At 41.3% G+C, this 27,871-nt stretch overlaps 4 protein-coding genes across 4 annotated transcripts; 3 read left to right on the forward strand and 1 right to left on the reverse strand.

The window, feature by feature from the left end:
• Window positions 1–11,492: 11,492 nt before the first annotated feature.
• MELLADRAFT_72934 (uncharacterized protein) lies at window positions 11,493–13,719 on the forward strand (the record flags this gene model as incomplete). The annotated part of the gene is made up of 9 exons (XM_007414963.1): window positions 11,493–11,602; window positions 11,625–11,701; window positions 11,805–11,932; window positions 12,039–12,195; window positions 12,396–12,636; window positions 12,709–12,838; window positions 12,950–13,008; window positions 13,117–13,224; window positions 13,316–13,719. 6 exons carry the CDS (start codon window positions 12,041–12,043, stop codon window positions 13,388–13,390), a joined length of 768 nt encoding a protein of 255 aa, XP_007415025.1.
• Window positions 13,720–14,306: 587 nt separating this feature from the next.
• MELLADRAFT_30587 (uncharacterized protein) lies at window positions 14,307–14,795 on the reverse strand (the record flags this gene model as incomplete). Its single annotated transcript, XM_007415007.1, has 3 exons — window positions 14,307–14,392; window positions 14,458–14,562; window positions 14,630–14,795. Coding segments are annotated over 3 exons (357 nt in total), but the record flags the coding sequence as incomplete, so codon positions are not given.
• A 4,946-nt stretch (window positions 14,796–19,741) lies between these two features.
• MELLADRAFT_75578 (uncharacterized protein) lies at window positions 19,742–21,574 on the forward strand (the record flags this gene model as incomplete). Its single annotated transcript, XM_007414964.1, has 5 exons — window positions 19,742–20,187; window positions 20,251–20,332; window positions 20,398–20,767; window positions 20,830–20,938; window positions 20,997–21,574. The coding sequence occupies 5 exons, from the start codon at window positions 20,148–20,150 to the stop codon at window positions 21,173–21,175; spliced, it is 780 nt and encodes a 259-aa protein (XP_007415026.1).
• A 2,598-nt stretch (window positions 21,575–24,172) lies between these two features.
• Window positions 24,173–25,590, forward strand: MELLADRAFT_66888 (uncharacterized protein; the record flags this gene model as incomplete). Its single annotated transcript, XM_007414965.1, has 4 exons — window positions 24,173–24,492; window positions 24,540–24,678; window positions 24,768–25,155; window positions 25,217–25,590. 4 exons carry the CDS (start codon window positions 24,173–24,175, stop codon window positions 25,588–25,590), a joined length of 1,221 nt encoding a protein of 406 aa, XP_007415027.1.
• Between the last annotated feature and the right edge of the window lie 2,281 nt (window positions 25,591–27,871).

The following is a 27,871-nucleotide window of genomic DNA, read 5'->3' on the forward strand; positions in this document are numbered from 1 at the left end:
ATGGAGGAGTGAAAGAGAGTGAAAGGCAAAGAGGTAAAGGGTTTTGTACACTGTAGGGAACAAATCGTATGGTGTCATACAGACTTGTATGGTTTTATTCATATTTGTACCGTGGACGTGGACTTGTCCATTTTCATCGAAAAGATAGAAAGCGAGTTCTATGATGAGAATCAGCTAAAAGCTAATTCTCAAAATTGGGACAAAAATCGATTTTTTAAAGCATTCTACGATTTATAGAATGCGTCAAATTAAGAAAACAAACGCATTCTGTAGAATGCAATTTCTATAGTTCACAAAAAGCGATTTCTGCTCAGAAATCGCTTAAGTGAACGCGCTCTAAGAGAGAGATAGAGAAAAAGTACAAGAGAAAGAGGTAGAGGTAGAGAAAGAAAAGTTTGGAAGGAAAGGTTTGGTTTGGTTTGGTTGAGAGAAGTGGTGGTTTGGTGTTATTTAGAACACTTTGAATGATATCTTAAAGTAGAATGGTCTTTGGAGGGAGGTCACAGAGAGAGAGACAGTGTATTGAGGTTTTGATCGAGGTTTTGATTTGCTTAGTTGGCTGGATGATAGATGGAAGTGAAGTTTTGATCATTATGGTATGTGTAGGAAGTCTAGTTGATTGAGATTTTGGATTTTCTTGAAATTCAACCAAAAAGCTAAAAAAAAATCAAAATGACCATTGTTGACCTTTTGATCATAACCCTTTATACCATTGATTTACACCAAAAGCTTGACTAAAGTTGTCTACAAAACTTCATGGTAACTTTTTAGGGAGTTTGTGATAAGCTCTTTTTCAAATTGACTTTAAGGGCACATTTACTTAAGTGTTTTTTTGTGAGAAATTGCATACTGTAATTTGAAAAATCCCATTCTGTGGAATGTGTTTGATATATTATTTACCAGCATTCTGGAAATCACAGAATGCCTATAAAAATGCTTCTTTCATTGCTTTCCACAAATGTGATCATAATAATATCACATTCTGTGATTCTTTCACATCTCTTTCACCATCCCGTTTCAAGAAACTTGACCTGAATTTGGACAAGTCCCTGTCCATCAACAAACTTGGGTGAAGTCATATTTCACCATACACAATCAGATCACCTCACCCTTCCATACAGATTTGTCTCTATCATCAATCATCATCTTCCACCACATTCCACTATTGTCACCATCTTTCTTAAACTCAATCAACACCCAGCATGGATTGTTCTGAAGACAGGCTCAATGAAGAAGTCACCATTGTTCCATTGATTTCAAAATTGAAATTCAAACCTTGGTCAGAATCAAACTCAAAATCTCAACCCAAAGTTGACAAATCAATCAAATCCAAAGGTGACAAATCAAAGAAAGCTCAAGATAAGAAAGATCTCAAAGGAAATCTGCCGGTGGTGGCCCATCAATTCATAGTCACACCCTTTATCTTATTGACCAATTTAAACATCAGGTAGAAATTGGCAAAGGAAATGATGGTGGCCTTAAGACCAATGTGTGGAAACAGGTTCTTGATGATCACAACAATAAGTTCAACCTTGAAAAACCTTTGTCACAATTGAAGAATCACATTCAAAAGGTATGATAATTCCATTCTTTCATCTATGGTTCAATAACATTCATTCCTTTGTCATTTGTTTGAGGGTTTGGGATTTGGTTTCTTGTAGAAGGAATGTAAGGAATTGGACTATCAAATTGTTCTGGGGTATCAAAGGAATTTCAATTTTCATAAAAAGCCCCATAACCTGATTCAATTCATTGTCTTTAACTTCATTCAGGATTAGCTTCTGCATAAAGATGACAAAATCCTTTTCCTTCTAGATCATTATCTCTTTCTTTTTGAATTCAATGCCTTCATATATGTTACAATATGTAGTTGAAGAAAACCTTCAAGGCCTTTGTAAAAATTATGGACTCTTCTTGAGCTCCTAAAACCAATATGGACGTCACTGCTGAGGTACATGCTAAGAAGCATTGGTGGGATCACTGGATCAAAGCTGTAAGTTATTTCTTTTATTATTTACCCAATCTAAAATCTACAAAACAGGCTGGTAACAACAACACAAAAACAATTTGTAACAGTAATTTTCCAGCCTATGAAGCCATAGCAACCATCATACCAGAAAAGCATCCCAGAGCAAACAGAAATGAAGGCTCTGTAACTCCAAGCAAAAAGAAAATGTCTGCCTCACCATCATCTGCTGAATCAAATGAGGATGCAGAAGGTATGATTGTTTTGTTCTCTTCTACTTTACCACATACTGACTTCTCTCTCTTTTATTTTCTGACAGGTCACATTCAATTGGTAACCAACTCCAACAAAGATGAAGATCAATCCAACATCTCTGATTCAGAAAAGGATTTGGACCTTGAGGAGATCAGGGTAGCTTCTTTACAAAAGAAGAAGCCTGCTGTCAGTCTCTCATTTGATGTCTTTCAACCTTTCATCACAGCCCCCAATAACTACTCACTGGCAGCCTAGTACATTCCAGCAACCTCAACTTGTTTTTGATTTGTGTTTAATTTGTTTCTGATTTTTTTTAATTTGTTTTGAATTGGTTGTTCAACTTACATCAGGCGGTATTTGACAAGTTTTTGGATATATGTTGAGCAGTCACCAGGTATATCTTGACTGGACATTGTAATGTTCTTGACCCAGCATTGAACAGATCTCCAACAGTTGTTAACCCAATCTTGAAGAGATATGGGACATATATATATATATATATATATGAGTCATAATACAGTAGGCTCCTAGAAAACTGATACTTGTCAAAAGCAATACTCTGGAAAAACCAATACTTTTTGGGTCAAATGTATTTTATTTGCAGTAAGATGGGTTGGAAAACCAATAAATCTGTCAAACCCAATAAGCAATACTTTTTTTTGGCTTCCCAGGTTTAAACCCAATAATTTAGGTGGCTGTGCAACTTGTGGTTGTTGTTTTCTTGTGCTTTTTTCTGTTCTGTATGGTGGGTAGTGCCTAAACGTGTAAAATCAGGTATTTTGAGAAAAAAGTTTATGAAGCCCACAAAATTGATCCAATTTTGAAGCCAAGGGCAGATTTGGAATCCTCACATCGATAGGAATCCAAAATTGTATTGAACATGTTGTTTTTAACAATTTTATAGTAGAGAAAGTTCTTTTCATCCAATGGAGTTTTTGATAAATCAGCTTTTTTGGCTGTACTAACCGGCCCGACATTACACGCTTTTAGACACTACCCACTATACATGCTTTTTCATTGCAAAAGCTTCAATTCACATTCACAATTATAAGTTTTTGTATCATGCTTCCTAACACTGCGAAGATAATGTATTTCTCCGAGGTGAAAAATGATTACATTTAATGTACAAAATGATTAAAAGTGCATTAAGTCTGCATTAATTCTGCATTATTAATCATTTTGTGCATTATATGTAATCATTTTTCACCTTGGAGAAATACATTATCTTTGCAGTGTAAGGACCTCCCTCTATACAACATTTCTCACATTGAGAAAGGATTTGAAATGTTGAAATCCAAGAATTGAAATAACACGACACGGAAGTTATTCTACGTGGTCGAGTGGAAAAGATGAAGCCTGGACAGACAGGTCTAGTCGTGAGTTGTACGACTCAAAGGACTGAAGATGAAAACTTGGAGCGGAGTAAATCGACGCTCTTACCTGGACAGACAGGTCTAGTCGTGAGTTGTACGACTCAAAGGACTGAAGATGAAAACTTGGAGCGGAGTAAATTGACACTCTTACCTGCAACAGAGCAGGGATCAAAAGCAGCGGAAGGGCTACTGAAGGAGGTGAGTAAACGACTAAAACACTGATGTAAAAGAGAAAAAGGCTTACTCTGAGTTGACACGTTCCTAACGGTGAGGAACAAACTCAGAGCTCGAGAGAAGCCAGGTATATGAGGAAACAACAAAGAAGTGAAAAAGAGAGAAAAATTCAGACACTCTTAACAACTAACCCAAAAGGGAACAAGGCGCAAAGAATCAATGAAAATAATGTAACGCCTGTTCTCAAAGCATCAATAAGCTAAACATAATGTAGCACCTTCTCAGTTCAACTCTACACTCCTGATCCCAAAGCGGTAAGTTCATTCCTACAATGACCTTCTCCATGAAACCTGACTCCTGCTCTTCACCCTTCTACCATCCTACTACTTGATCTGTGATGTACTTGACCTTAACAAGAATGATGCTTGCTTAAAGCCTTTGAAAGAATTGATGAGCTCAGGAAAAAAACTTACTGAAGCTGAAGACCGGTTAATGGATCAATCAGCCAACCTTGTTGACAAGTGGAAGGTGGTGGAGCGCATCAAAGAAGTCAGAGATGTTGCTTGTGCTGCCATTGACCTTGACAAGGAGGAGAAGGCTGCATTGGAGGTTCTAATTCTCAAGGCTGATCAGACGTGTCCAGAGACATTAAAAGCAGTGAACAGGAGTCTATGAACTTTTCATTGTGATCAATTGAAGTTGTCTTTCTCAAGTGGACAATTTTTTGACCTTTGAACTGTGTTTCCAGAAAAGTGTAAAAATATAGAAACTTCAAAGCCAAACCCTTCCACCAAAAACAAAGTTGAAAATAAAAAAGCAAAAATTGTGAAGAAGGTCAACCCAACGCTTGATCAGTGAATCGAAATTCTAGACTGGCATCATGCTAATGGGGGCAAGCAAACTAAGACCACTCAAAGATTTAAAGAATTGTATCCCAAACTCTGATTTGGACAGCCTTGGCTTTTGGAATGGTTGAGGGAAGAGAAAGAGACCCAGTTCCAAGCCGCCTATAATTCTGGGGTTGGTCTGAACTCCAAGTGAATAACTTCAACCAAGCACCCTCAAGTTACTCAAGCACTTGAGATTTGGGTGACTCAGGCTGAACACTTGGGTCTTATCTTAACTGGCTCAGTGATGTGTACAATGTGGAATTGCTTTGCGGATCTCGTCAAGGTACCAGATGAAGACCAACTCCGTCTCTCTGAGGGATGGTTGACCAGTTTCAAGAGCCAAACGGGTCCGTGTTCCGTCAAACATCATGGTGAGGCTGGTTCAGCTTTGCCTGATACTGTTGCTGTAGAGAGGTCATGTGTGTGTGCAATCACTGATCTATATGATCTTGCCAATATCTATAATATGGATGAGACTGGCCTATTTTATGGGTACATCTATTTTACAATAATTTAGCCATTCTTTCATTTTTCTGATGTACCTTACCCTTATGTAGAATGCCACCAGACAAGGGATTAGCTTTCAATGCAAAGTCTGGGATCAAGCCAGACAAGCGTTGTCTGACGTATGCTTTTACAATCAATGTCGACAGATCCAACAAGTGCTGTCCTTTAATCATAGGAAAAGCTCAAAAACATGTATGCTTTCATGGGAAGACAGGCAAGCAACTCGGCTTCTACTATTGAAACAACACAAAATCTTGGATGCAGACTGGAATCTTTATTGAGTGGATTGAATCCTGGGATCAGGAGCTTAGATGGGAGGGCTACAATATATTATTTCTTGCAGACAACTTTTCCGGTCACTCGGTTGACCCAGACAGACCTTTAACAAACATCCATCTTGAACTCTTTGCTCCAAATCTTACATCTCATGCCCAACCACTTGATGTGGGTTATCATTTCCAACTTCAAGTGTCATTACCAATCCAAATTTATCAAATATGTGATTGATTGTTACGAGCTCCAAATCCCAATTGGTGAGATCTACAAGATTCATCAACTGGATGCTATGAAGCTTGCTTCTGAGGCATGGTTTAGGGTCTCCAACACAAAAATTGCAAACTGCTGGCAAAAGTCAGGTATTCTGTCCGCTTGAAATCCTGATGGATTGGTTAAGGGTCAAGATAATCATGCCCATCCTGAATATTTCAATTCAGATCCAATAATTGATGACAAAGCTACAGACACTTTAAGATCCGACTTGGATAGTCTTGAAAGGTGCAATCTTGTCCATAAACCAAACCAAATGTCACTCTCTGAGCTTCTCAATCCAATTGGCAAGCATTCAAGTGGTTTAGAAGAATGGACACCCGAAGAGATTGTTGAAAGCATAGAAGAAGAAATGAAAGAAAAGGATAAAGTTGAGATAACACCACCACCGCCTTGACCAACTCATCAAGAGTTCCTCAAAGCTTCAGAGATCATGTTGAGATTTATGGCCTATGAAGAAAATAATGTAGTTAAATGGTTTGAATGTGCCATTAGGGCCTCAGTTAGACATTACCGCTTAGTCCGTGCCCAAAGTGCCAAGCAGCAAAGCCTCACAAATTTCCTTTTCAAATATTCTTAGACTGTTGTTATATATCTTTGTCATAACCAATAATTTTGCTCCAATTTGATTTTTATTGGTTTTCTCAGAGTTTTGACAAAACCAATACTCTGTCAAACCCAATAGGATTGGCCTCAACTTTTCAAGTATTGGTTTTCTCAGAGTCTACTGTATTCTTCAGCAGCACTGATGTCTCTCAAGATATTTGATACAAATTGGCATCATCTACAAATCAAGAGTGTTCAAACAAAAAGGAAGGATACCCAAGTGCAATTAGGTCAGACCATCTGCAAAATCCTATAATGGTTCAGCAGCAATCATACATCCATATCAATGCATCCTCATCTTTTCCTTGCACACATCCCTGGTCAAACCACAAAGGTCAGTGAAAAGCAAAAACTCCATTCAATGCAAACTCACCAGATTCATCAATTCAACTGTTGAGAGTGTTCCATTTTGAATATCAAAAGCACCTTTTTTGTTCTTGATGACGGATAGCTGCCCAATGAACTTGCTGAACCCAATGACATGATAACCTCCATGCTTGTCATATAGCAACCAGGTGTTCAGCAAGTCCAGAGATAAACAGTACAGATGTTTGTGTTTGTCATTGTCAGAAAGGGGTACCAATGAATTGACAACAAGGAGCAGAATTTGTAGAGCCCAAACAAAACGTAAAATATAGAAAAGGGCTGTAAAAGCCTTTCTTGGACCACCCTTATAATGTACATGGCTCAATAGTTAGCAAGTTGGTTGCTTTTGCAAAACAAAATTTAATGCAACAATGGTGTATTTCTAGCTTACAAAATACATATGAAAAATATTGTAGAGGCATTCAAATCACAATAAAGAGAAAGCTATGACATATTAAATCATGGACAAGTCAAGACAACCAATTTCTGGAGAAAAAAGATTGGCACTGTTGATGGTATACTGTGACATGATGGGCCTGAAACACTCTGTTGAACATACAAATCTGCTACATTGAATCTTCACTTGATTTATTTCCTTTTTTCTCAGGCTCTGTTTAAAAATTCAGAGAGTGGATCGGTGAAGTAAAGATGGCATTGGTTCTTGGATAAGCCCAGCCAATAGTCACACCTGTGCAATCTGGGCAAAAGTCCATTGTGGTGTAATTATTATGCTGCAATCAATGATTTGTCCAAGTAACAAGGATGACAGGGGCTATCTGGGTTTTGAGTCAATATATAGGCCCATTGCAGTCCACTCTGGGGTTTTCCTTCTGGAAGGGTCATAAGCTCAAGCATTTTGAAAATGTGGTAATCCCCTATTGCAAGTATAAATATGTCCATACTTGATTAAGTACTGTTCCTTTTGGAAATGTATCAAATCAGTACTTATTTCCTTTGCTTTTCTCAGCATCCTAAATTGCTCAACTTAAATGATATTCACCTGTAGATTTCCATAGCATTCAAAACATCTGGAATTCTTAGTAAGATCAAAACATGACATGACAGCGCCCACAACCCAATTGGCTAGTTTTATTCAAGTTCAGTCTGGATGATCTTTTGACTGCTATTCAAGGCCAAACATGACAAATGATATTGGCTTGATATTGTTGTGGTATTGTTTTGATATTGGCTTGATATTGGCTTGAGGTAATGATACTCACTGGTCTGCCAGTGCCTAGTAAAATGACACTGTGAACACATGAAACACATTTAAAGGTAGATACAATGGATACTAGAAGATTAATCAACATGGACCTGTAAGCAAGCCATCACAGACACCTCCAGTGTGCTAAATGCCTCTATAAATGATGGTATCACTATTAACAACAGAAAATGTATGGTTATTTTGAATTGTGATGAAAAGTTGCATGGTTCTTTTCAATCAGGATGGAAATTTGTATCATTTTTTTGAATCAGGAAGAAAAGTTGAATTGAGATAAAAGAGAGTAAAAAGCAATGGGAAGCAAATATATATATCATGGGTCTCCAAAACGTAACTGACCAGAGAGGCAGCAAACACCGGGAGTACCGAAAGTGGCGAGTTGGGATTGCATCCTCTTACTTTTAAGATAAGATTGTCTTCTTTTCATTATTGTTTCCCAAATTCCAGATTTGACCATGGAAATTAATCTTGATTGCTCTGAACCGCGTATCTGAATACGTTCATTGAGAGCGAGGTCCCTTATGTCATCAACCCCGTGGGCGTTTTTCCAGTCTTTCAGGACAAGCTTTGTTTTGGTGCAATTGACCAACATCGCGATTGGCATGATGCCTGCCAACACGCATCTGGTCAATGGAATCTTACGAGACGGATATTGTGTTCGGCGTGCTTCGTTCGGTCTAGGTACAAGATCAAATTTCATCTGCTCCTGAAAGACTTCTAGCGCCTAAACTTGTCAAAGTCCGTCCCGCGCCTCACGATGATGAGGTTACAGTTGTTATCACCAAAGCCCTCTGACTGGCTCCCTGCAAGAACAATTGGGGCAGTTGACCCGGTACTTTGGTATTTTTTATGCCATGATGTTTCTTGAAAAGCCCATTTTTGGACTGTTCAGGTGTAGAGGAACCAAGAAATGGTACTCATGAACCTGTACAGCCACTTTTGCAAAAAGAAATTGATCTAAGACCCCAACCAGTCGGACCGCGGGCTGATTTGAGCCTGATGCAAGCCTAATACAGGCAGATTTCATGGCTTTACATAACTAGCTATGTACTTAACATCATAGTTAAGTCAGATTTATAGCATAAAAACCCACAAAAAATACAAAAGTTTGGTCAAAATTGGTGAAAACCCCCAAATTTTTGATTGTTTTGGCGAAATTAGGTGTTATTGGAACCCCCTGACCAGTCGGACCGGGGCCGGCCCCGGCCAAACCAGTCAGAGAGCTTTGGTGATAACAACTGTATGTAGCGCCCATCTATTTACACTGCAAAAATAATGTATTTTTCCCAGGTGAAAAATGATTGACATTAATGCACAAAATGATTAATAATGCAGAATTAATGCAGAAAAATGCAGAATTAATGCAGAATTAATGCATTTTTAATCATTTTGTGAAATAAATGTAATCATTTTTCACCTCGGAAAAATACATTATATTCGCAGTGTTAGAAGAGAGCAGGCAGGCCTCATCGAATGAGAAATCATACTACAGTCAAACCGGAAAAGCTTGACCGATTTTGCCCGCAAAACTCGAGCAAATTGGCGGGGAATTGGTGGCAAGCTTTTCCGGTTTGACTGTACATTTCTATAACTATTTTAATATGCAGGTCCTTGCAGGTCCTTGCCTGTCTCAGAACCGGGCTTCCTCGGCAACTTTTTGGATATCATAGTTTTATATGTATTCTGATTCTCTGCTGCTCAAATCCGATTGATTGCAAGGTGGCAGAGCGGGGATGTGCATGAGAAAGCTAAAAGCATTTGGCACTTGCTCTCGAAGTTATTCCTGCGATAAGAATTGAGTTTTATATACTTTTAAGATAGAAGGCCACTTTCCGTCGAGCATCGCAAGACTTGCTTGGCATCGTTTGCTGCGGGTGAGCCCATCCTTTGCCCTGCAATCGACTAAATTGCTCTTCTTGACGCCAGATCAGCGCGGACAATCTTGAGCTCGATGGGGCCCTACGCAGTGCCACATTGCCCGTTCACATTTGTGTTGATTATGTACATCAGGTCCTCAAAGCCGATAAGCCCGGCGGTTTATCATGATGATGAAGAGTACGTACATGTATACAGGACGCCAGCGAAGTAGGCCGGGCCGGAAGAGGGACTTAGTTAAGCTTAAAAATAACCCAAGATCAAGCTGGCAATCTCAGCGAGTATACAACATACTTCATGGTGAAAGATGAAGTGTAGTTTGAGGGTGTAGTGCTCTCGGTACACACTTTCAGCTCTGTTCAGGTCGAGTTACATCACTGAGTCGGTATGCTTCATGGTGAAAGATGAAGTTTCCTCAACTGGAACTGGTTGATGGATGACTCGATACCGCCACCGGGTGAGGTGAAGAACATCATTTGCCTATCTCTCCGAACGGTGCCAAAAGATCACGAGACAAGTGACACATTTGTTGATATCTTTTCGCGCTCCCACACATCTAGTTTCATGAACCGCGGTCTTGTACTTCACCCCCTGAACCCGCATCCTAACCCTTAATATCATCTTTTCCTCAGTCACTTGGTACACAAAGACCAGGTGCAGATTTACTGGTGTTCGTGGTGAAAACCAGTTGTTTTTCACGTTTTGTCTCGTCTCAAAATTGGATTATTCATCTAGCTGACACGCCATACGCAATGCGATTGGTGAAATGCGCAGTTTCTCCTTGTCGTGCCTCACATAGTTTCAGTGAGGCACAACATCATCCATTCTTCTATCACGATTCTATGATGAGCCTCTATGGATTAGTCAGACGAATTTCTAGACCTTCAAATCTCCTCACTATTTGATATTATCCCTGTCTGATATTCAGGATTTTGCTCGTTTGAGAGCGGTTATAGTCGCACCGCGTGCCAACTTTGCTGGTTGGCATGAGCTTTGTAATCTGATGCCACAGCTAAAAGCTATGGGTTTTGAAGTTACTTGGTACGACTTGAACTGGATGCGGGCAGATCCTTTTTTAGATAGGCACGCGAGTGGCATCTTGTAGCATGGCACTCGCGCTCTAAATAAAGTCAAGAACTGCTTCAAAAGTGGAAAACCTGCCAGCAGTGCGCGAGAATCTGAGAAAATTGCGCGGTATCCGAACCAAATTCTGATCAGGAGATTCACGTTGTTTTGACCTACTTAACGGGAGTGTGGTAGTCAATTGAAGTGCAATTTGAAGAAGTCCAAATTTGTGTGTTCCTCATTCAGAATGAGTGTCCATATGTACTGGTGTATTTCAGTATTTCACATTAATGTGATAATCAAGCTTGCGAGAAGAAGTTTCTTACATTCAACCATGTGACTTGCACCGAATCCTCCCCAAGCAAGACCGCATTCTACCACCGTCTGCCGGCATGGATAGCCATCTATCAGTCTGTCCGCGAGGTTTGTTGCGCTGTGGTTGTAATATGTAGCGGATTTACGTTCTTCGATCTCAAACTAGATGTCGAGTATCGTGCTGTCTCAATCTTCTTGAGGTACAAACACACTATTCTGAAAGTGTATGTCAACTTTGAGAAGCTGATCCACGAGTATTGGAGGATTACACCCCAGTTGATGTTTGTTGCGGAAATTGGAAGAGCTGATTTGTATTTAAAGACCTTCCTCTAGGACTGACTGCCCCATCGCCTCACCTCCCTCCCCTTCTTTGTGACCCTGAAATTTGCTGATTTCTCTCAATAATAAATAATCTTGTACGCTCTGCTTCTACTCAAAGTAACCTTTAATATCAACTCCCGATAATAATTCCAATATACTACACCCTTGGTCCCACGTGGGTCACCCCCCTGGGCTGAGATCCACAAATCAGCTAATCTTTGTAAGCTCCGTCTTCAAGCGCTTTATTTGCTCCATTTGCTCATCCTTATTTGTTACGCACATGTGCTATTTTCTCAATTTTCTTGGGGTGAACCCTTCCGCAGGTCTTGAAAATCTCTACTATTTAACCGACGCGAATCAACCAGCACCAATATCATCTTCAGCCTACAGCAAACCGAACTGGGAAATAAAAGCTCCATACTTCTCCTCGCAACACTCGCTTTTTACGACGGTCAGTGTCCATACTTATCACTGGCGTTTTTCATTAACTATGGATTGTCATTACGAAAAGAACCATATCAACGAGTCATCATACTGACAATAATCCTCCTATCAAGATATGAACCGATACACAATTGTGGCTGTCTTCATCGGCAGTCTCATGGCAAACGCAATGGCGAAGTCTTATAAAGCTAATTTCGATAGCGTTAACAGTCAGATGTCCGAGCTTTACCAACACATTGGGGACGTGCAAGCTATCGCGAGCAGCAGTGGGTAAGATCTATGTTTTGCACCTGCATCATGTCTTTTCGTTTGTCCTTGGTCCCTCTCAGAGGGTTATCTTTGTGAAACATCCTTTTACAAAGGACTCCCCAAGATTTAAATACGGTCTGACCTCAGCAAACTCATTCCCAGACGCCGACTCTCGCTGAGATTGTGTCCATTTGTCTAATCGACATCTTTTTTTCGCATAGACATTCTGAGATCCAAAAAAAATGTTCAGAAGCCAAAGACGCCTTAGACTTCGCTCAATCATCTTGGCAACAGATTTCAACCACTTATATTAACCGACCGTGGTTGGCGTCTGAAAATAGCTTAAGTTCAACGATAAAATCCCGACTGTCAGATTGCGGCAATATTCTCAAAGAAATCCAAGAGCACTCTGACGTCCAGTCAAACACAAACGCCTACTCAAGAACCGTACAAGCATGTCAGGCAAGTCTTTCCTCTACATGTGAACTGGCTGTTTCTCATTTGTTTTGAACTTCTAAAAACTTCTCAACTTAGACTATATATACCAAGTGCGTGTCCAGCTGTGACGGTATTTGGGACTGGCAACCTCCTTCTCCCCAACCGAGTGGCAGCTCCAATCGAAAGCTCAGGCGTAGTCTATATGGAGAACAAGTTCCTGCCTGTCGTAAGTTGCATTTCACCACTTGTCGTCATCAAGGTCCGCGTTTGGTAGCTGAACTGCGATTGTGTCACTCCACGGCCCCTGCCGGTTCTCGTATATCGTCACTTGCGATAGCTAACAACGAAACAGCATGTCCCATCTCGCATCTTTCCTTGGGATTTGAATGTATCGATGTAAATCAGAGCATTCCACTTAGAACTCACCTGATTGCCGTGATTTCATCCTTGGTATTCAGTTGCTAACACCGCTACTCTTCCTTTACTGGTGTCCCCTACTGACAGACCAACCTCGAGCTGGCAAGTTGCGGCGGATGTGTCACGAAGGGAGAAGGTGAGAATTGCCTTTCTATCACTGGGGCTGCCGGTGTCGGATGTCTGGAAGGCAAATGTGTAAGTCAAGACTTCCTACCTTCTTTGGTTTCGGTGGACTTCAATTGATTCACTTACCTGGTTTCCTGATACTTTGAACCTTTTTTGATAGGTCGTATTCTCCGCCGAAAGCGGGTATTACCTTGGGCAACAAGGCCGACCTCTTCGTCGGAGGAGAATGCTTTGAATACACGGGTTGTAGAATACTTCTCTAACCAAGTCTTCCACTTTCCCCAAATGAGCCCTAGCCTTGATAAGGTCTCAACGCCCCTTTCTGCAAGCTTGTACAGCACAACGAAAGGTTCCGATCTGATCAGCACACCGCACATTCGCTCTATTTTTCTCTTGGTTTCTACGCGCCTCTTTCAAGGCCGATCGTGATGACTGTAGGATTTGCGCAACTACAACTCCCCTGGCTGTTCGAAGCTATATTTGTGACTTCATGTGTTTTCTCAGTCAGCCTTAGTCTTTGTTGTTTCTCTTGATATGCAATTTTTAGTATCATTCTCTCCAAGCAAAAACATCAGCGAGCAGCTTAACCCTCCTGACAGGTGTTGACATTGAGCAGCTTTCATTCAACATGAGTCATTCACACGGAGATTGCTACACAGGGGTGGAAGCTATGTTTTGAGCTCATGGCACAGTACCACCGGATTCCTTTTTTCTCATGGAATAGAAATAATAGTGGAACATGTTTCCTAGCTCGGTAGTTTCGACTGACCAGATACCCGGCCTTTCTAGGTGTCGTTTGCGGAAGTGGGGTTGACCGAAGGTGATGTATAGGAACACACCCCCTGGTTTTAAGATCCTACCCATTCATGAATTTCAGTTACCAATGATATCGGAATCCCTTCGCTGAATCGGGCATATCATGGAATCGGATACATACCGCATTACTTCATCGACCTCCCTTTTGCAATTTTCGATCACTTCCGCAGAAGGCTCCTGGAAAGATCAGGGATATAAGAAGGTAGGAAATCCAAGGGAAAACGTGTGGAAACATCATTTACCCAGACGTCGCCCTTCGAGCACATCAGTGCATCCATCGTGCCTAACATGCCAAGCGGCTCGTTAGCGAGGAAAAGTGGCAAAAGATTGTTATAGACCAGAGGAGTTACACTACCTTTATCGATAGCTACGTCAAATGAAGCAGATTCAAATGGTAGCTCACGTACATCCGCTTGTACCCCTATCAAATTTATACCAAGCTCTTCAGTCACAGTAGGCCAATGTCCATACAAGAGGGTCACATACACGTCATTTCGGGATGTTCTGTGCGCATGCGCTCGACCAACACTTGAGAAATGTCCACATTCACCACGGAGTGATAACCAGCCTCATACATATCTTGGGACAGAGCTGTACCCGGAACGATCACTCAATATGAAGGTGAATGACACAGGCATGGCAGTATGTAGTACTCAACTAGAGTTACCACAGCCAAGAACGCATATCTTGGCTTCGGGAAGCGGCACGTGTTGTTGGATAAGGTCGGATAGCTCAGAATAACTTTGAAACCAATCGAAATGGCTTCCGGCAGGCTCTTGACTATAGCGCTCATCCCAGTAAGCAGCTGAGCCATAGCTCTCGTTATCCTAGAAATCTCATCACATAAGGCGGGTGGGTAGTTTGAAAAGGTCAATGTCTTGGTTCGTTGCGTAGGTTTGAAGCTGTCCAAGAATCGCCCACCGGCGGTAATCCGATATTTGCCATGAAAAAACGCTGGATGTTGATAAGATCACTTCGCCTCCGGGGTAACAGACAACCGACTCACCGAGCACCTCCGAGCACCGACTTGAATTGAAAAAATCAGATCACGCGGTATAAGCATATTATGATCCGATCAAGCGGTATTCTTATGTAAGATACCCGATGATGCAAGTTCCCTTGCCAAGACTGCAATTACGGTACTCAAAGCTGTGTATATGTAGTTTTGTGTGTATAGTTTTTTTTGCCCAAATATACTTTTTTTAAAAAAACTACATAGCTTTGAGGACCCCATATGTATATCTGTGTTTGTTGATCAGATGCTGGTGGCTAAACTGTCAACCAAAATATAAATTGCGCAGGTTTTGTATAGTTGCAAAAAAAGTATATTTGGGCCAAAAAAACTATACACACAGAACTATGCACAGCTTTGAGTACCGTAAATGATTGAATTGAGCAACCTGAGCTGCAAGAATGTGATCAATGAGTCGGGGGAGTTCTCTCTTGAATGATCAACTTGGAAAGTTGTTCTGACTCTTTTAGAAGCCCAAGTGCATATGCTTAGCTAGGGTATATTGAGTATCCTGATTAGTTCTCAAAGCAGTCACTCTGGGCTTTTTGTGACAACTGCATCTTTGAATCATTACCCATTCTCTTCAAATTCTTTGAAAAATGTGATCTGGGTCTGTGTGAATCAGGGGAACAGAAAAAACATCACAATCCTACTATCAACTTGTGGCCCTGGGGTTTGATTTGAAATTGTGGAAATCTCTACACAATTTCCAAGAAGACTGGGCAGGTTATGTGACAAAGGAGAACAGTGTGCTATATTGAGCCTGAATATTGCACAATCAACACAAATATGATTGTAACTAAGCTCAAAAACACTGAACCTCATGCAAGGAAGGCAGATATGCCAAAGCCAGAAAGATACAATCAGATGGCAAGGACATACTGGAAACCTCCCCTATATTTCAAGTGACAATGATTGTGCCCAAGGAGTAGCTTATAGAAACCAGTGCTTCTTTTTGGTCCTTGGTTGTTTTGAGCAGGTGTATAATTTCCTTAAATGGGCAAATCATGTCAATTGGAACCATTGGTGCAAAAAATGATTTTTACTCTATATAATTTGTGATTTTAATGAGCCCTTTCTGACTTTCTGATGATCCTTCCTTGCTAACCAATTTTCTTTAAACATATAATCTAGCCAGGAATTTAAGTTATTCAAAAGAACATGCCTGGCCAAACATGATCACAGAAACCTTTATGTGGTGAAATATAAATATAAGTAATACCTCTCTTGTTCAATACAATTATCTGGGATACAAGGTTGTGTCCTTTTTGACGTGACTAGACTGGAGCAACTGTATATGCCTCAATACACCAGGGGGTAAGTGACACGTTCCAAAAGTAGGATCGATAGCGTTACGGACACGTTACGACATTTCAATTGTTTTGGAACGTGTCCGGGAGGTGTCCAGGTTTTACGGAACAGAAACACTGCCATCACGTAGCAGTCACCAAAAAGCAGGCTGTATTCAAGAGTGCTGGACCCATTGATTGACAGCTCAGCCGAGCAAAGAATGACAAGGTCAAACACATCGCATCACAACCAGATGGTTGCACTTGGGTCAAGGTATTGTCTCATCCGAGTCTTGACCAACCTTCATACCATCTGTGACTATGATTTTTGGTCGTTTTGAACCCACAAAAACCAGTGAAAATGACTGATTGTCACACGGTTCTCCTCATTTCGTTACCGGAACCGCTTTGTCTTGGTTCTTGCAACAGGATTCCTGGACACGTTTCCAGAACGATCCGAGGCTGAGGAAGTTTACCCCCTGGTGTAGGCTCACTGTGGTGTCACATTCATTAAATTTGACATCCATTTCAATTATCAATATGTTAGGTTTTCATTTCTCATCCTTTTCCTTTTGTCATTTCTTAAGTGTTCTCCTTCCACTCTTCTTGTTTCTACTTAATTATTATTCTTGTATTGGGTTCCTTAGCTTTTACTACAACTGACTGTTCTAACACACAAAAAAACCTACACTGGTTACTAAACTACTTGCTATGTCTACTTAGGTTGCCCAAGTTTCATAGCGTGTGTGTGGGGGGCGGCCTATGGCCTGCGGGTCTCGTAACGGTATAGGCTCTCTGTGTGGCAGGGTCCAGGGGCGGGTGGGAGGAAAAGAAAAAGTTTCACAATGAAAACCGAGATTGCCTTCTAGTTGGGTTTAGCTTCTAGTTATGTTTGTTGAGATTATTCAGGATGAGGTTACAGATTTTTCCGAGGGAATTTCAAATCTGTAACTCTCACTGCTACGTGTTCGTCTTCAGTTAGTCCGGTACCGGGTCTACCATGGTCCGTTTATCTCTCTTTCTATGGAACTGTACAGGTGCCGTCGTTCCTTTGGGCACCTGTACCATTCATAAGTATGTACATAGTTTGAAAAGGTTTGAAATAATTTGAGAAAGCCGTGACATGACAGGACATGACCTATGCAGTTGTTCAAATTTACAAAACTGACAGGCAATACTTGCCTGTGTCAAGGAAGGACGAGGATCAGATATGGATCAGGACTAAACTCATGGCTCGGTCGCGAGCGACAGCGTGGGACTCTGATGAGTTTAGATCAGGACGTTGGGAGACGAAATATGTGTGAACTCCAATTAAGTTACAGATTGAGATTCTGTCGGTTTGACTTTATCGCGCATGGAGGCGCAAAATTCAAGCTTGGCTTTAGCCTCTGCATAGACACCCCGCACGCGCAAAGATGATTCTAAAGTCAAGGAAGTTATGAGGTTACACCACGAAGACGCTTTTGAGCGGAAGGACGTCGGGATTGTCCGAGATCATATGCTTCCGTCGGCACCCCCGTTTGGGCTGTCCTCTGGATGTCAGTGCGTGCGGACGTCCGCAGCACACACTCAGGATGCCAGGTTGGGCCTACGTTTAAATAAGAACACCCTTGGAAGCCCGTGGGATGTCCCAAATTTTGATTCCGACCCGGGCTCCTTGGATCAGTTTCGTCAGGATATCCCTTCCCCTGCAAAAAATCCTGATGTCCCTAGGACATCAGCATGTCCTTGTGGTGTATGAGGTTATGAGAGACCCCTCTTTGGAGGGCGCGGACAAGACGGGACATTCGGTCAAGGACTCATTCATTTCACCTAGCCTCATTTGCTACCAGCTGGGGACTCTATATGAAATGCCGACTGAAAGGAAGTTAGTCAAGCCAATACAATGTCAGTCAAATAGACCGCACCTATGGAAGCAGCGAAGGCCTATAAGATATGTATTTTGATTTTACCAAACATGATGTACAGTCGATTGCAGAAAGCTTGGAAACTTTTGCCCGCCAAACTTGGGCAAATTGGAGTGGAATTCTTTCCAAGCTTTGTGAAATTGACTGTAGATGATCTTGGCTCACCTATATGCCAGCCGATTTAGATTTTAATCGGGAGCTCGAAATTGTAACACCGCAACGGGAATGCTTTCCGACGCAGTTGCCTTGTCAGGAACTTTCATGCGGCGGTGACCTCTCAACCAAATCGAACCATTGCTCTGTATACCAAACCGCGCAAGCAGCCACCCACTTCCTGTTGCACTACAGACGTGACTGAAGCAATTTCCACCCTTATGCACAGAATTACTTAACTCAAGACATCATACACAGAATTAACTTAACACAGTCAGCTCTTGCAATACCGCGAGCGAGGGAAGGAAAAAAATCGAAATAATTTCAGCCTGGAACATATGGATGCACGACAGCACCAAGCCTGCAGGATGATTTCTGCAAATGGAAAAGCTCCTTGAACCTTTGTGACCCAGAGATTGCTACTTCATCGATATATTAGTAGGTGATACAAAGATAAGATATCGCTGTAGAGCGGGACGGCGGAGAACAGAATCTCGAATAAGACGCGCTAGTTGGTATATGTTTAAAGATAATGCAATCAAATTCCCTACCGCATTTATATCAGACTTTGTATCTGGAAAGGAACGGAACATCTGAAGAGGGACCTGTATCTTTCCTCACCCGAATATTCATTAGTCGACACGGGTAGCGAGCTACTCTCTTCGAGATCATACGTTACCTTTTGTCGAAATCTGATCTGTCCGCAAAGGTAAGACTAGCTATTGTTGACATCTCTCGTCCAACTTGCCTGATGCTACAAATGCTAGGCAGGATTAATTGCATTTGGTCACCTACGGCAAACCACGGTTCTTGTTAAACGCCAATTGAACGTGACAACTTTCGTCCCGTTTGAATCGCGTGTGTTGATTCAACGACGAAACAGAGATTTTGTTTATCGAATATTTGGAGGAACTCCATTAGATTATGAGCATCTGGCCAAAATGGCGGACTTGAACCCTTCTCGTGAATAGTTGAGACTTGCCCGATTGTGTGCCAATCCAGTCAGCGCAGGTGGGGCCCGACAACATCGCTCTCCAGCCCGCCTCAAGCCCTTTGTAAATTCAGGAATCGCGCGCACTCATGACGCTTGAACCCCAGTTGAAATGAACCTGATCAGCGTTTCTTGACTCAGTTGAGAGCTGGATGACACATTTGCCTAGAACTTGAAACGGTGACCATTGCTCGCAGCTAATTTCAAGTACAGAATGGAATCAACTTACGTTTTGACGCGATCACTCAACCCAGGATAGCCAGACGCACTTTGTATCTGACCGAATGGTGGACTAATCCAGGCAGGTCTGCTCCGGACTCTGCATCTCACAGATGATACATAGAGTTTGGAATTTGCATGGACCATTATGGTCCATCGGCAGCAGACAACTCGTGCGATCTTTGCAGTGAGCTGGTGAGAGCACATCAAGGATACAGCCGCGACACCGTTCATGATTCATGAACCACCATCCCAACCTCTTCTTTATAAGCTTCGTACGCACCGCTACGCACCGACATTTGTATTTCATTGCCCATTGCATCCATTCTCTCATACTGTCATCCAATCCCAAGTTCTTTTATTAAACCCTCGGTGACAATTTCCTTTCTCACACTACATCATCAATTACATATACATCGTTTTTCTCCTAGGCAGCCAGCCTTTTTCTAACCACATACATAATTCACAATTCATAAAGCTGCACGAATCTCCCCAACTTCATAGCTCCTTTTCATCCCATCGTTCCTCATATACATATACAACACCCCCAATTTCACCCTTTGAGTCCTTTTCTTTTGAGCACATTCGTTTATACAATCTTCGTCATGCAATTCTCCGCCTTCCTCGTTTTCGCTATCGCCTCGTGTCAGTCCATCCTGTCCTCACGACGCATCGTAGACCACGACTAACCCATATCTTTCCCAACAGTCGTCTGTTTCGCACAGGCTAAAACTTTTCCCAATGGACCTTCCGTTTTACGAAGATCTGCACACAAGGGCTCTAAGTTCAGGTTTGCTGTCGTTTATCACGAGCTCCACGTTTTCTCCAACTAACCCTTGTCTGTCAACCCATTAGTCATCTTCAGGTATCAAAGAGGCAGTTGTTAGAGCGATCGCACGAAAAACGCTCGCCCGAGCCTACCCCTACATCAGCCAATGGCGACAGTGAATCGCGTCGCTTTCGACGTCAGTCAGACTCAAGCGCCTCCCTGCGAAACAAGATCTACCAATATCTCACCGACTGCCACTCCGGAATACAAGCACGAGTTGCAAACATTCAAAGCCTTTGTGCTGCTACGACCCAAGAGAACGCTCAACAGACCGCATGGAAGATTGTGGCTGAATTGCAGGCAATCTTGGCACTTTTGGTTTCTTGCGTTGCCAGGATCAAAGGATGCCCTGACGAACCGACTCCTAGTGCTGTACCAGGAGTAAATACTTCATGTGTACGTAGCGCAGCGACTAATGATTAGCTTGGATGGTTTGCTAATTGTCTTTGGCATCGCAGGCGCAAATCGCTCAATTAGTTTATCAAATAATGGTATTGCTCAAAACTTGCCTCAAGCAAATCGGGACAACTGGCCGCCAATTCAGCGTAATTCATAGCACTTGTAGCGGTATGTGCGCTTCATCTTTTTCTCAGGACTCCACTTACTGATTTTATCCTTCTCACAGACACATTGAATCAAGTTTCTGGCAGTCTTTCAAACTGCGTTTCAGCCATTGGAACGTTGGTGCCCGATTTGTATAGCCAAGTCACTGGAATGCTCGGTGGTCAAAACATGCCACAATTCTTTCACTCTTTAGGATACGGAATGGACCAAGTCTTGAGCGCCCTTCAATCTCCAGCATGAGTTACAATTCAATAGGACGTCGTTAGTCGCTACTTATAACAATATCAATGTTAACATATTATTTATATGAGATCTACACCTCATGAATGTTTTTACACTTCAACCTTTCTTCTTTACAACTTTGATCCTTGTGAATCTTTTCTTGCCTTTGTCTCTATGGCTATATTGTTTTGCAATCACACAATTATGCCCTTAGTTGATTCACATCGTTCCCCGGACCATTGCTGCTCAAATCTCTCTCTCCCCATCCCCTATTTTCTTGAATACTTGAAACCTTTATTTTGCGCTACTATATTGTCAACTCTAATGATCACATTTGTCAATGAGCACCTTGAATTGCCATGTGTGTCAAGCCTTCAAATGCCAACACAATCCTTTTTTCCTTGTTGGAGAACGTCCAATACGAAAAATGTTGTTTGGCCACTTATATGCCCAATCCAGCAAGAAGTTGATTATACACACATCCTCCGGTTTCATATCGGGGAGGCTCCACGAGTTATAGAAGTCTGTGTCATGTATTCCAACTGAATGAGTTCACTTAACCACAAATCATCGGTAACAAGTCCTGGGTTTCCTATGTTTTCAATGAGGTACATCAGATGTCCATTGCAATCCATACCTTTTGTAAAAAAACAACAATCAATGCCTTGACGACGTAAATTCCCGTCCTGAATCTTTTAGTAGGCACCATACTCGTTTATGCTCGATTAGATTTCTTCGGGTATCAGACAAGGTCGCATGTAAAGTGGTTCATCGACAAATTTGTCTTCATTAGGGGGGCTCAAGTCCAATTTTTTACCACTTGTATCGTGAAAAACTTTTCCCAAATTTCTATAAGTAGCAAATTTGCGTGAATTTACTGCCCAGAAGGAGATCCGAAAGATTTTTTTTACGAATTGGGAGAAGTTTTTACAGCATGGTACCGTAAAAAACTTTCCCCAATTTTTTAAGAAAGGGCTGTAAATATTTCAACTTGAGCCCCCTTATTTACAGCCTGAATTTAAATTTTACGTCAGTCAGGTCAAGTTTTGTCGGTTAGAGTCATGGTATCCAATTGCATTTCCCTGGTTTAAGTAAGATAGGCCAAACTGAAGAACATTCAACACACAAAGCACTTTGATTTTGTACGTCCTTCTTACATGAACTTCTAAAATCATACTGGCAAAACAGCAAAAGAGAGAAAAGTATAATGACATAGTGTTAAGGATTGGAAATCATTCCTGGTAAAGTGTCAAGGAAATTATGTAGAAGGAAGAATTTTTTTGAGAATTAGAAATAGCTGATATTTGATATACTAACCAAAGCATCTAGATGTTCTCAGAAGGAATATGAACCTCCTATGTTTTCTATGTTTTATAATCTATTGTCTTTCTGGAATGATGATTTGTGCACAGTTTTGCTTGATTCTTATTTCATTTCTCTAGTTCATTTTCATCTAATATCTTTCATATCATGTAACTTAATCATCCAAGAATTCTAATAACACACAGAACAACTACAAAGATCACCACGACGTCACAAACAGCCTTGTTGAGAATAACTGACTCAGGAGGAGACAGCTACCTAGCTTTTGTTAGAAGGTAATTCAATTGATTGATTGTCAAACTCAAACAAATGAAAACATATCTATTAATCTTTCTTTCAATTGTGGACAATAGTAGGGGTAATCCATTAACCCTAAAACTTACTTATACACAATGAGTTCATACCTGTGTTGATCTTGTTTTAGGTATGTACTTGACATTTGTCTACAACAATTTTCTTTCATTACAGTCAAACCTCTGAAATCCGGTGGGCTTGGTGGACGCCTTTTGGACCGGATAGCAGAGGTTATTGGATTTTAGAGTTGAACTCCCTGCTAAAAACCCAGCTTGGTGGACCAAAATTTGACCACATATCAGAGGTTATCGGATTTTCGAGGACCAGATTGCAGAGGTTTGACTGTACATGCTATGGTACTGATTTTATTGTTGTAGTTGTTTTGTGTTTATATGTGTTAATTTGAGTTGCTACAATCCAATATCTTTCAATACATCCACAAATATTTGTAGACAACATGTAAGGAAATTGAGTCATGAATGTACCAAATTATGAGGCAAAAGATGGATGCTCTTCATCTCATAGTAGATTCAACAAAGCTCAGATTTGAAGGGACTCATATGACGGAAAGGTGCTTTTGGTTAGAATAATTTGAAACCCATTGATACAAAGCATCAAACTTCACTAGCAGATAGGCTTATGATATATCAATTGGAAAATTCATGGAAGAGCAAAAAGGGAAGCATGGGTACTGTGCCTACCACGTGTTCCAGAAGATGTACTGCACAACATGAAACTGGAAGAGGAGTATATAACATGTGGAGAAAGGTGTATATGACTCCTTGACACTGACAAATTCCACTGAATTTCTTGGTGTTTAATCCTCTTCATTCTTTTCATTCCCCCTTAGAATCCAAAGACAGATTCATTAAGATTATGATTGATTCATCCACTCAGTAGTGATAATCAATCTATTCTCCAAAAAAATGAATATTCATGTCTGGTGTTTTCTGATACAGTCAATAAGTCTACAATATCTCCATGCTATTACGGTCAACTACAATGATATAAGAAAACCATACCACTTGCAACAAACATTAGGCCAGACAAAAGGTGGGCCAGCACATCTATACGGGTAATTATTTGTAAAGGTTTTGGAGCTCATCTTTACCCTTGTATCCTGTTTAAATCAGTCAATCTTAGTGGTAGAGAGGCTAAAGATTACTGGCAAAAGTTTACAAAACAATCATATCACAACCTATATCCTAACTTTACAAAATCACAATCTGATGAAATCTTGAAGTTCTGGAGAGAAGGTGAGTGGTCCAAAAGGTTTCTTACAGGAAAATACTGCATTCATTATGGTGATCCCATCCAGGCTGATTGTATCTACCAGGTTATAATCACAGACAAGGACTGTACTATGATCTATTTTCAGATGTATGGTTGATAGCCAGCATGAATGACCTGATTGTATCAGATGAGGCTAGCTGGAAGGACAGGATGAAGGAGATATTTGACTTAGCTGGACGGCATGTGGCTATACAACAGCCCCAGTTGTTCCTTCGGCTTTCACAAATACTGATCCAGTTTATTGCATTGAGAGAGGTTCCATTGAATGTGGTGCAACTGATTCATCTACGTTTGCTAGAGTTTTACCAGATGGAATGTGCCCAATCAGACCAACCAGTTGAAGCCAAGGCCTCAAGGGTTACAGAAACACTGAGACTGTATGAAAAGAAATACAAAGAGTGTATAGGGAGGCTTACACCTGGGGAGTGAGTAAATCTCTGTGCAGTCCTTGAATGATTCTTTGCTAACATAGTTTCAAAACAAATATGAATCCGTCAGAGAGCTTGACAATTTTGTATCAATGCAGAAAGGACTGGTCAGATTTGGCATATCACTTGCTGGTGATTGGTCTCCTGAAGATCAGAAATCACTTTTTCTGTTCTGGATTTCTGGTGAGTCACCCATACAATCTTAATTTAGAATGTTTTGTTAATTCTGGAGTGGATGACCACAAAAAGACAGCATGTTACCGTACTTCCAGGTGAAGAAGAATCCACATCTACAATTTGTTTTGGAAACTCAGTTGGTGCAGACCCAATTTATTGAACAGGTGAAGGCTATAAAATTTGCCACTCGTGACTATCACCCAGTGGCACATCTGTTTTCTACCAATTCTATCGCCAAGTTAAGGGAATGGTCTGAGGTTGTGGAAGATCACATCAAGTCTCTTGCTGATGTCAATGACAGGAGAGTTTTATGTTTACTTTCAACAAATTTTGTCCATGACTTCAGACTGAGGTTATATGCAACCCACAGTGTTCTCAAGGATTTTGTTGCTGCACAGGAGCTGATTAAACCATATGGAGTGGAGGTACCACAGAACATGTGCAAGACTGATCAAATAAAGGTCATCCGGTTCTGGTCAATTAGTGAGTTGACCTCCTTGGGTTCTTGAAATCTTTATACCACTTATGTTTTCCATCTTTGGAGATGTTGAGGTATTCCTGATGATTAAAAGTCTTGAAAAGACAAAACCTATCCAAAGAACTATAGAAAGCTTGGTGGTGAAGGACTTTGATGAGGTTTCCCAAATTATGAGGAAATTTCTGGATCAAGTTCCAGAGTTTTCCTGTTTGGTGAATAAGCCTGCTCTGGTTCAGTTCCTACAGTACTACTTAAAGGCTACTGAATCTGATGAAAACAGAGCAATTGTTGAAGAGGCTTTGAAAAAGTTCATCAAATCAGTTCAAAAGCAATCAGCTAAATGGAGATATCATCTGAAATCTACAGTAGGTTTAGTGCAAGGTTTCAATCCACTTTCAATTGTAAGACAGATCCCCTCAATCGGAAAACAAGATGGATGAGCAGGTTGGTTGGTGTATGAGTCAGAAGAACAGCCACATTTCTTAGCTTCCATCATTTTTCCATTCCACAAATTTTACTCTAGAATATTCAGTCTACTCTTCAATGTCAAACATTTATTGACACCAAAAAGGGCATCATACGATCCCAATAGATCAAATGAAAGAACCCCAAGAGGATGATTGAAATGAATCCTTCTTATCATACTGTGAACAAGTCTGACTCACCGTGCAGAGAGAAGCGTGGAGCAGAGCGCTGCACTTGGAGCTGCCGCCATGCAGCCCGGGGGCAACACTGCCACCTATACTTTACTTTTTTACAGTAAAGTATTGTATTGTACCTTTTTCACAGTATCTGTATTGGCCATACTGTACTGGATGGTCTGTGACATAGTATTGTAGGATCCAATACTGTATCCCGTAGAGTACCAGTGTGGCCAATACTTTACCAGTTACGCTTGGGTTGAGTATCCAGTATATGTCAGTACATTTCCAGTATTGACTTATAAGCCAACATTGGAGCTCATCTTGAGTTCCATTGCCTCATAAACCTCCTATTGACTCCACCACCACCCTTGCGTGGCGCTTCAAGTTTGATTCAAGTTCCATGGGGTGTTTCACGTCATGGGCTTGAGCTTTTTTAGCACCCCACGTAGCGCTGGAAGACATCATGGACCCTGTACTTGACAGTTTCAAGGTCCAAGTAAGCAACTTCTTGATCAACCATCTGCTATAACTTCAAGAAAGACTTGATCTGACCATCTTTTCACCAAAACCCCCATCTGCTCCTCCCAATACATCTTATTAGAAATACCAGAATAATCCACATTCCAGAATATCTTCTGTTTCTAATTGAAAAAGTACCCCTGTCTCCTCTGTCAAACCCTCCTTTACAGCACAATCAGCTGCAGGAGATCCCCCCCACATTGACAAAGCACCCAAGTAACACCATTTTGTTGCTAGTCCTGAATGACTATACCACCCACAGAATCTCAAAGATCTATAATACTATCTGACTCCAATGTCTCAGTCCATGTTGTTGAAAAGAAGAAGAAGGGAAAGCACCCTCAAACCAGAGAAGACCATGGTGACGCTCAAAGACGTTCAAAGTCAGGAAACATTTTGTACTATCCTTTAAGTTTATCTTTGAATCTTTACTGATGTTGTTGGTATTATCATAGACAGATTCCTTGCCAAAGTCTCCTAAGAAAACAGGAATCAAGTTGGACTTAGCTCAAGACTCTGAGCATGAAGAAATCAAGGTCAAACCAGGAAAGAAAAAAGAGGATGAGCCAAAGAAGGTCTATGACTACATCAAGGATTACTTTGGACCAGCTTATCTGGGTGTAAATGATGTGAGTTTTTCTATTCTTTTCTTTGAACATCTCTCTCTTTCAGATTCAAAGAACTCATGTGAGTCTTGCTTATCTAGCCAAACAAAGGACCCTTCAATTTGTACAGCTGGAAATATTGTGGCAAGGAGGTCCGTGGAGGTGGAAGCTCACCCAATACCGCAAGCGCACCACACTATATTGTGCTTGCGGTGCGGTTGCGTAGTGCTTTTTGGCGCCGCAATAGCAATGCTATACATTGCGGTGCCAGAGCACCGCAACCCGGGTTCAAAAAACCCGTTGCTCAGAAACCCGCACCACAATTGCCATTGGTTTTGGACAGTCATTTAGGGCAAATATTGTGCACTTTCCACAATTTGCCCTACCGCTCCGCAACCTTGAAATCAAAAAAAACATCCGCATTGTGAAGTGGTTGCGGAGCGGGATATTGCACTGAATACGCAACACAATGGAAACAGGTCAAAATCCATTGTGTTGCGTAGCGCTTGCGGTGTTGGCTCACCAGCCAACATGTTGGCCCAGAGAAGGTTTTAAACAGCCTGGCAAATTGGGACAATCAGGCTGCAAGCAAAGGGATTCAGTAATTGCTGCTGGTTGTAACCTTCCCCTGAATATTGCTGACAAACGCAAACAACGACATGAACAACAAGAAGGGGCTGCAGAAACCAGCCAGGCTTCTCTTGATCATTATGTTCAAAAAGGTGCATCTTTGTTCTCAAACTTGATGTTGAAGCAAATGGTAGGTTATTGGGCTGTGAGACCTTCTCAGCCTTGGTTAAGAATCAAAGATGAGACTCTTTGTGCCTTCTTTTGATACATGAATCCTGCGGCTCAGCTCTTTGGCCAGACTTGGTGTTACAAATCTGTCAGAGCAGGGTAGATAAAGTTCAGAACAGAACTCTATGAACTACAGTCGCCTCTGCGAGAACCGA

This window comes from Melampsora larici-populina, assembly GCF_000204055.1.
Source record: "Melampsora larici-populina 98AG31 unplaced genomic scaffold MELLAscaffold_47, whole genome shotgun sequence".
NCBI classification, from domain to species: Eukaryota; Fungi; Basidiomycota; class Pucciniomycetes; order Pucciniales; family Melampsoraceae; genus Melampsora; species Melampsora laricis-populina.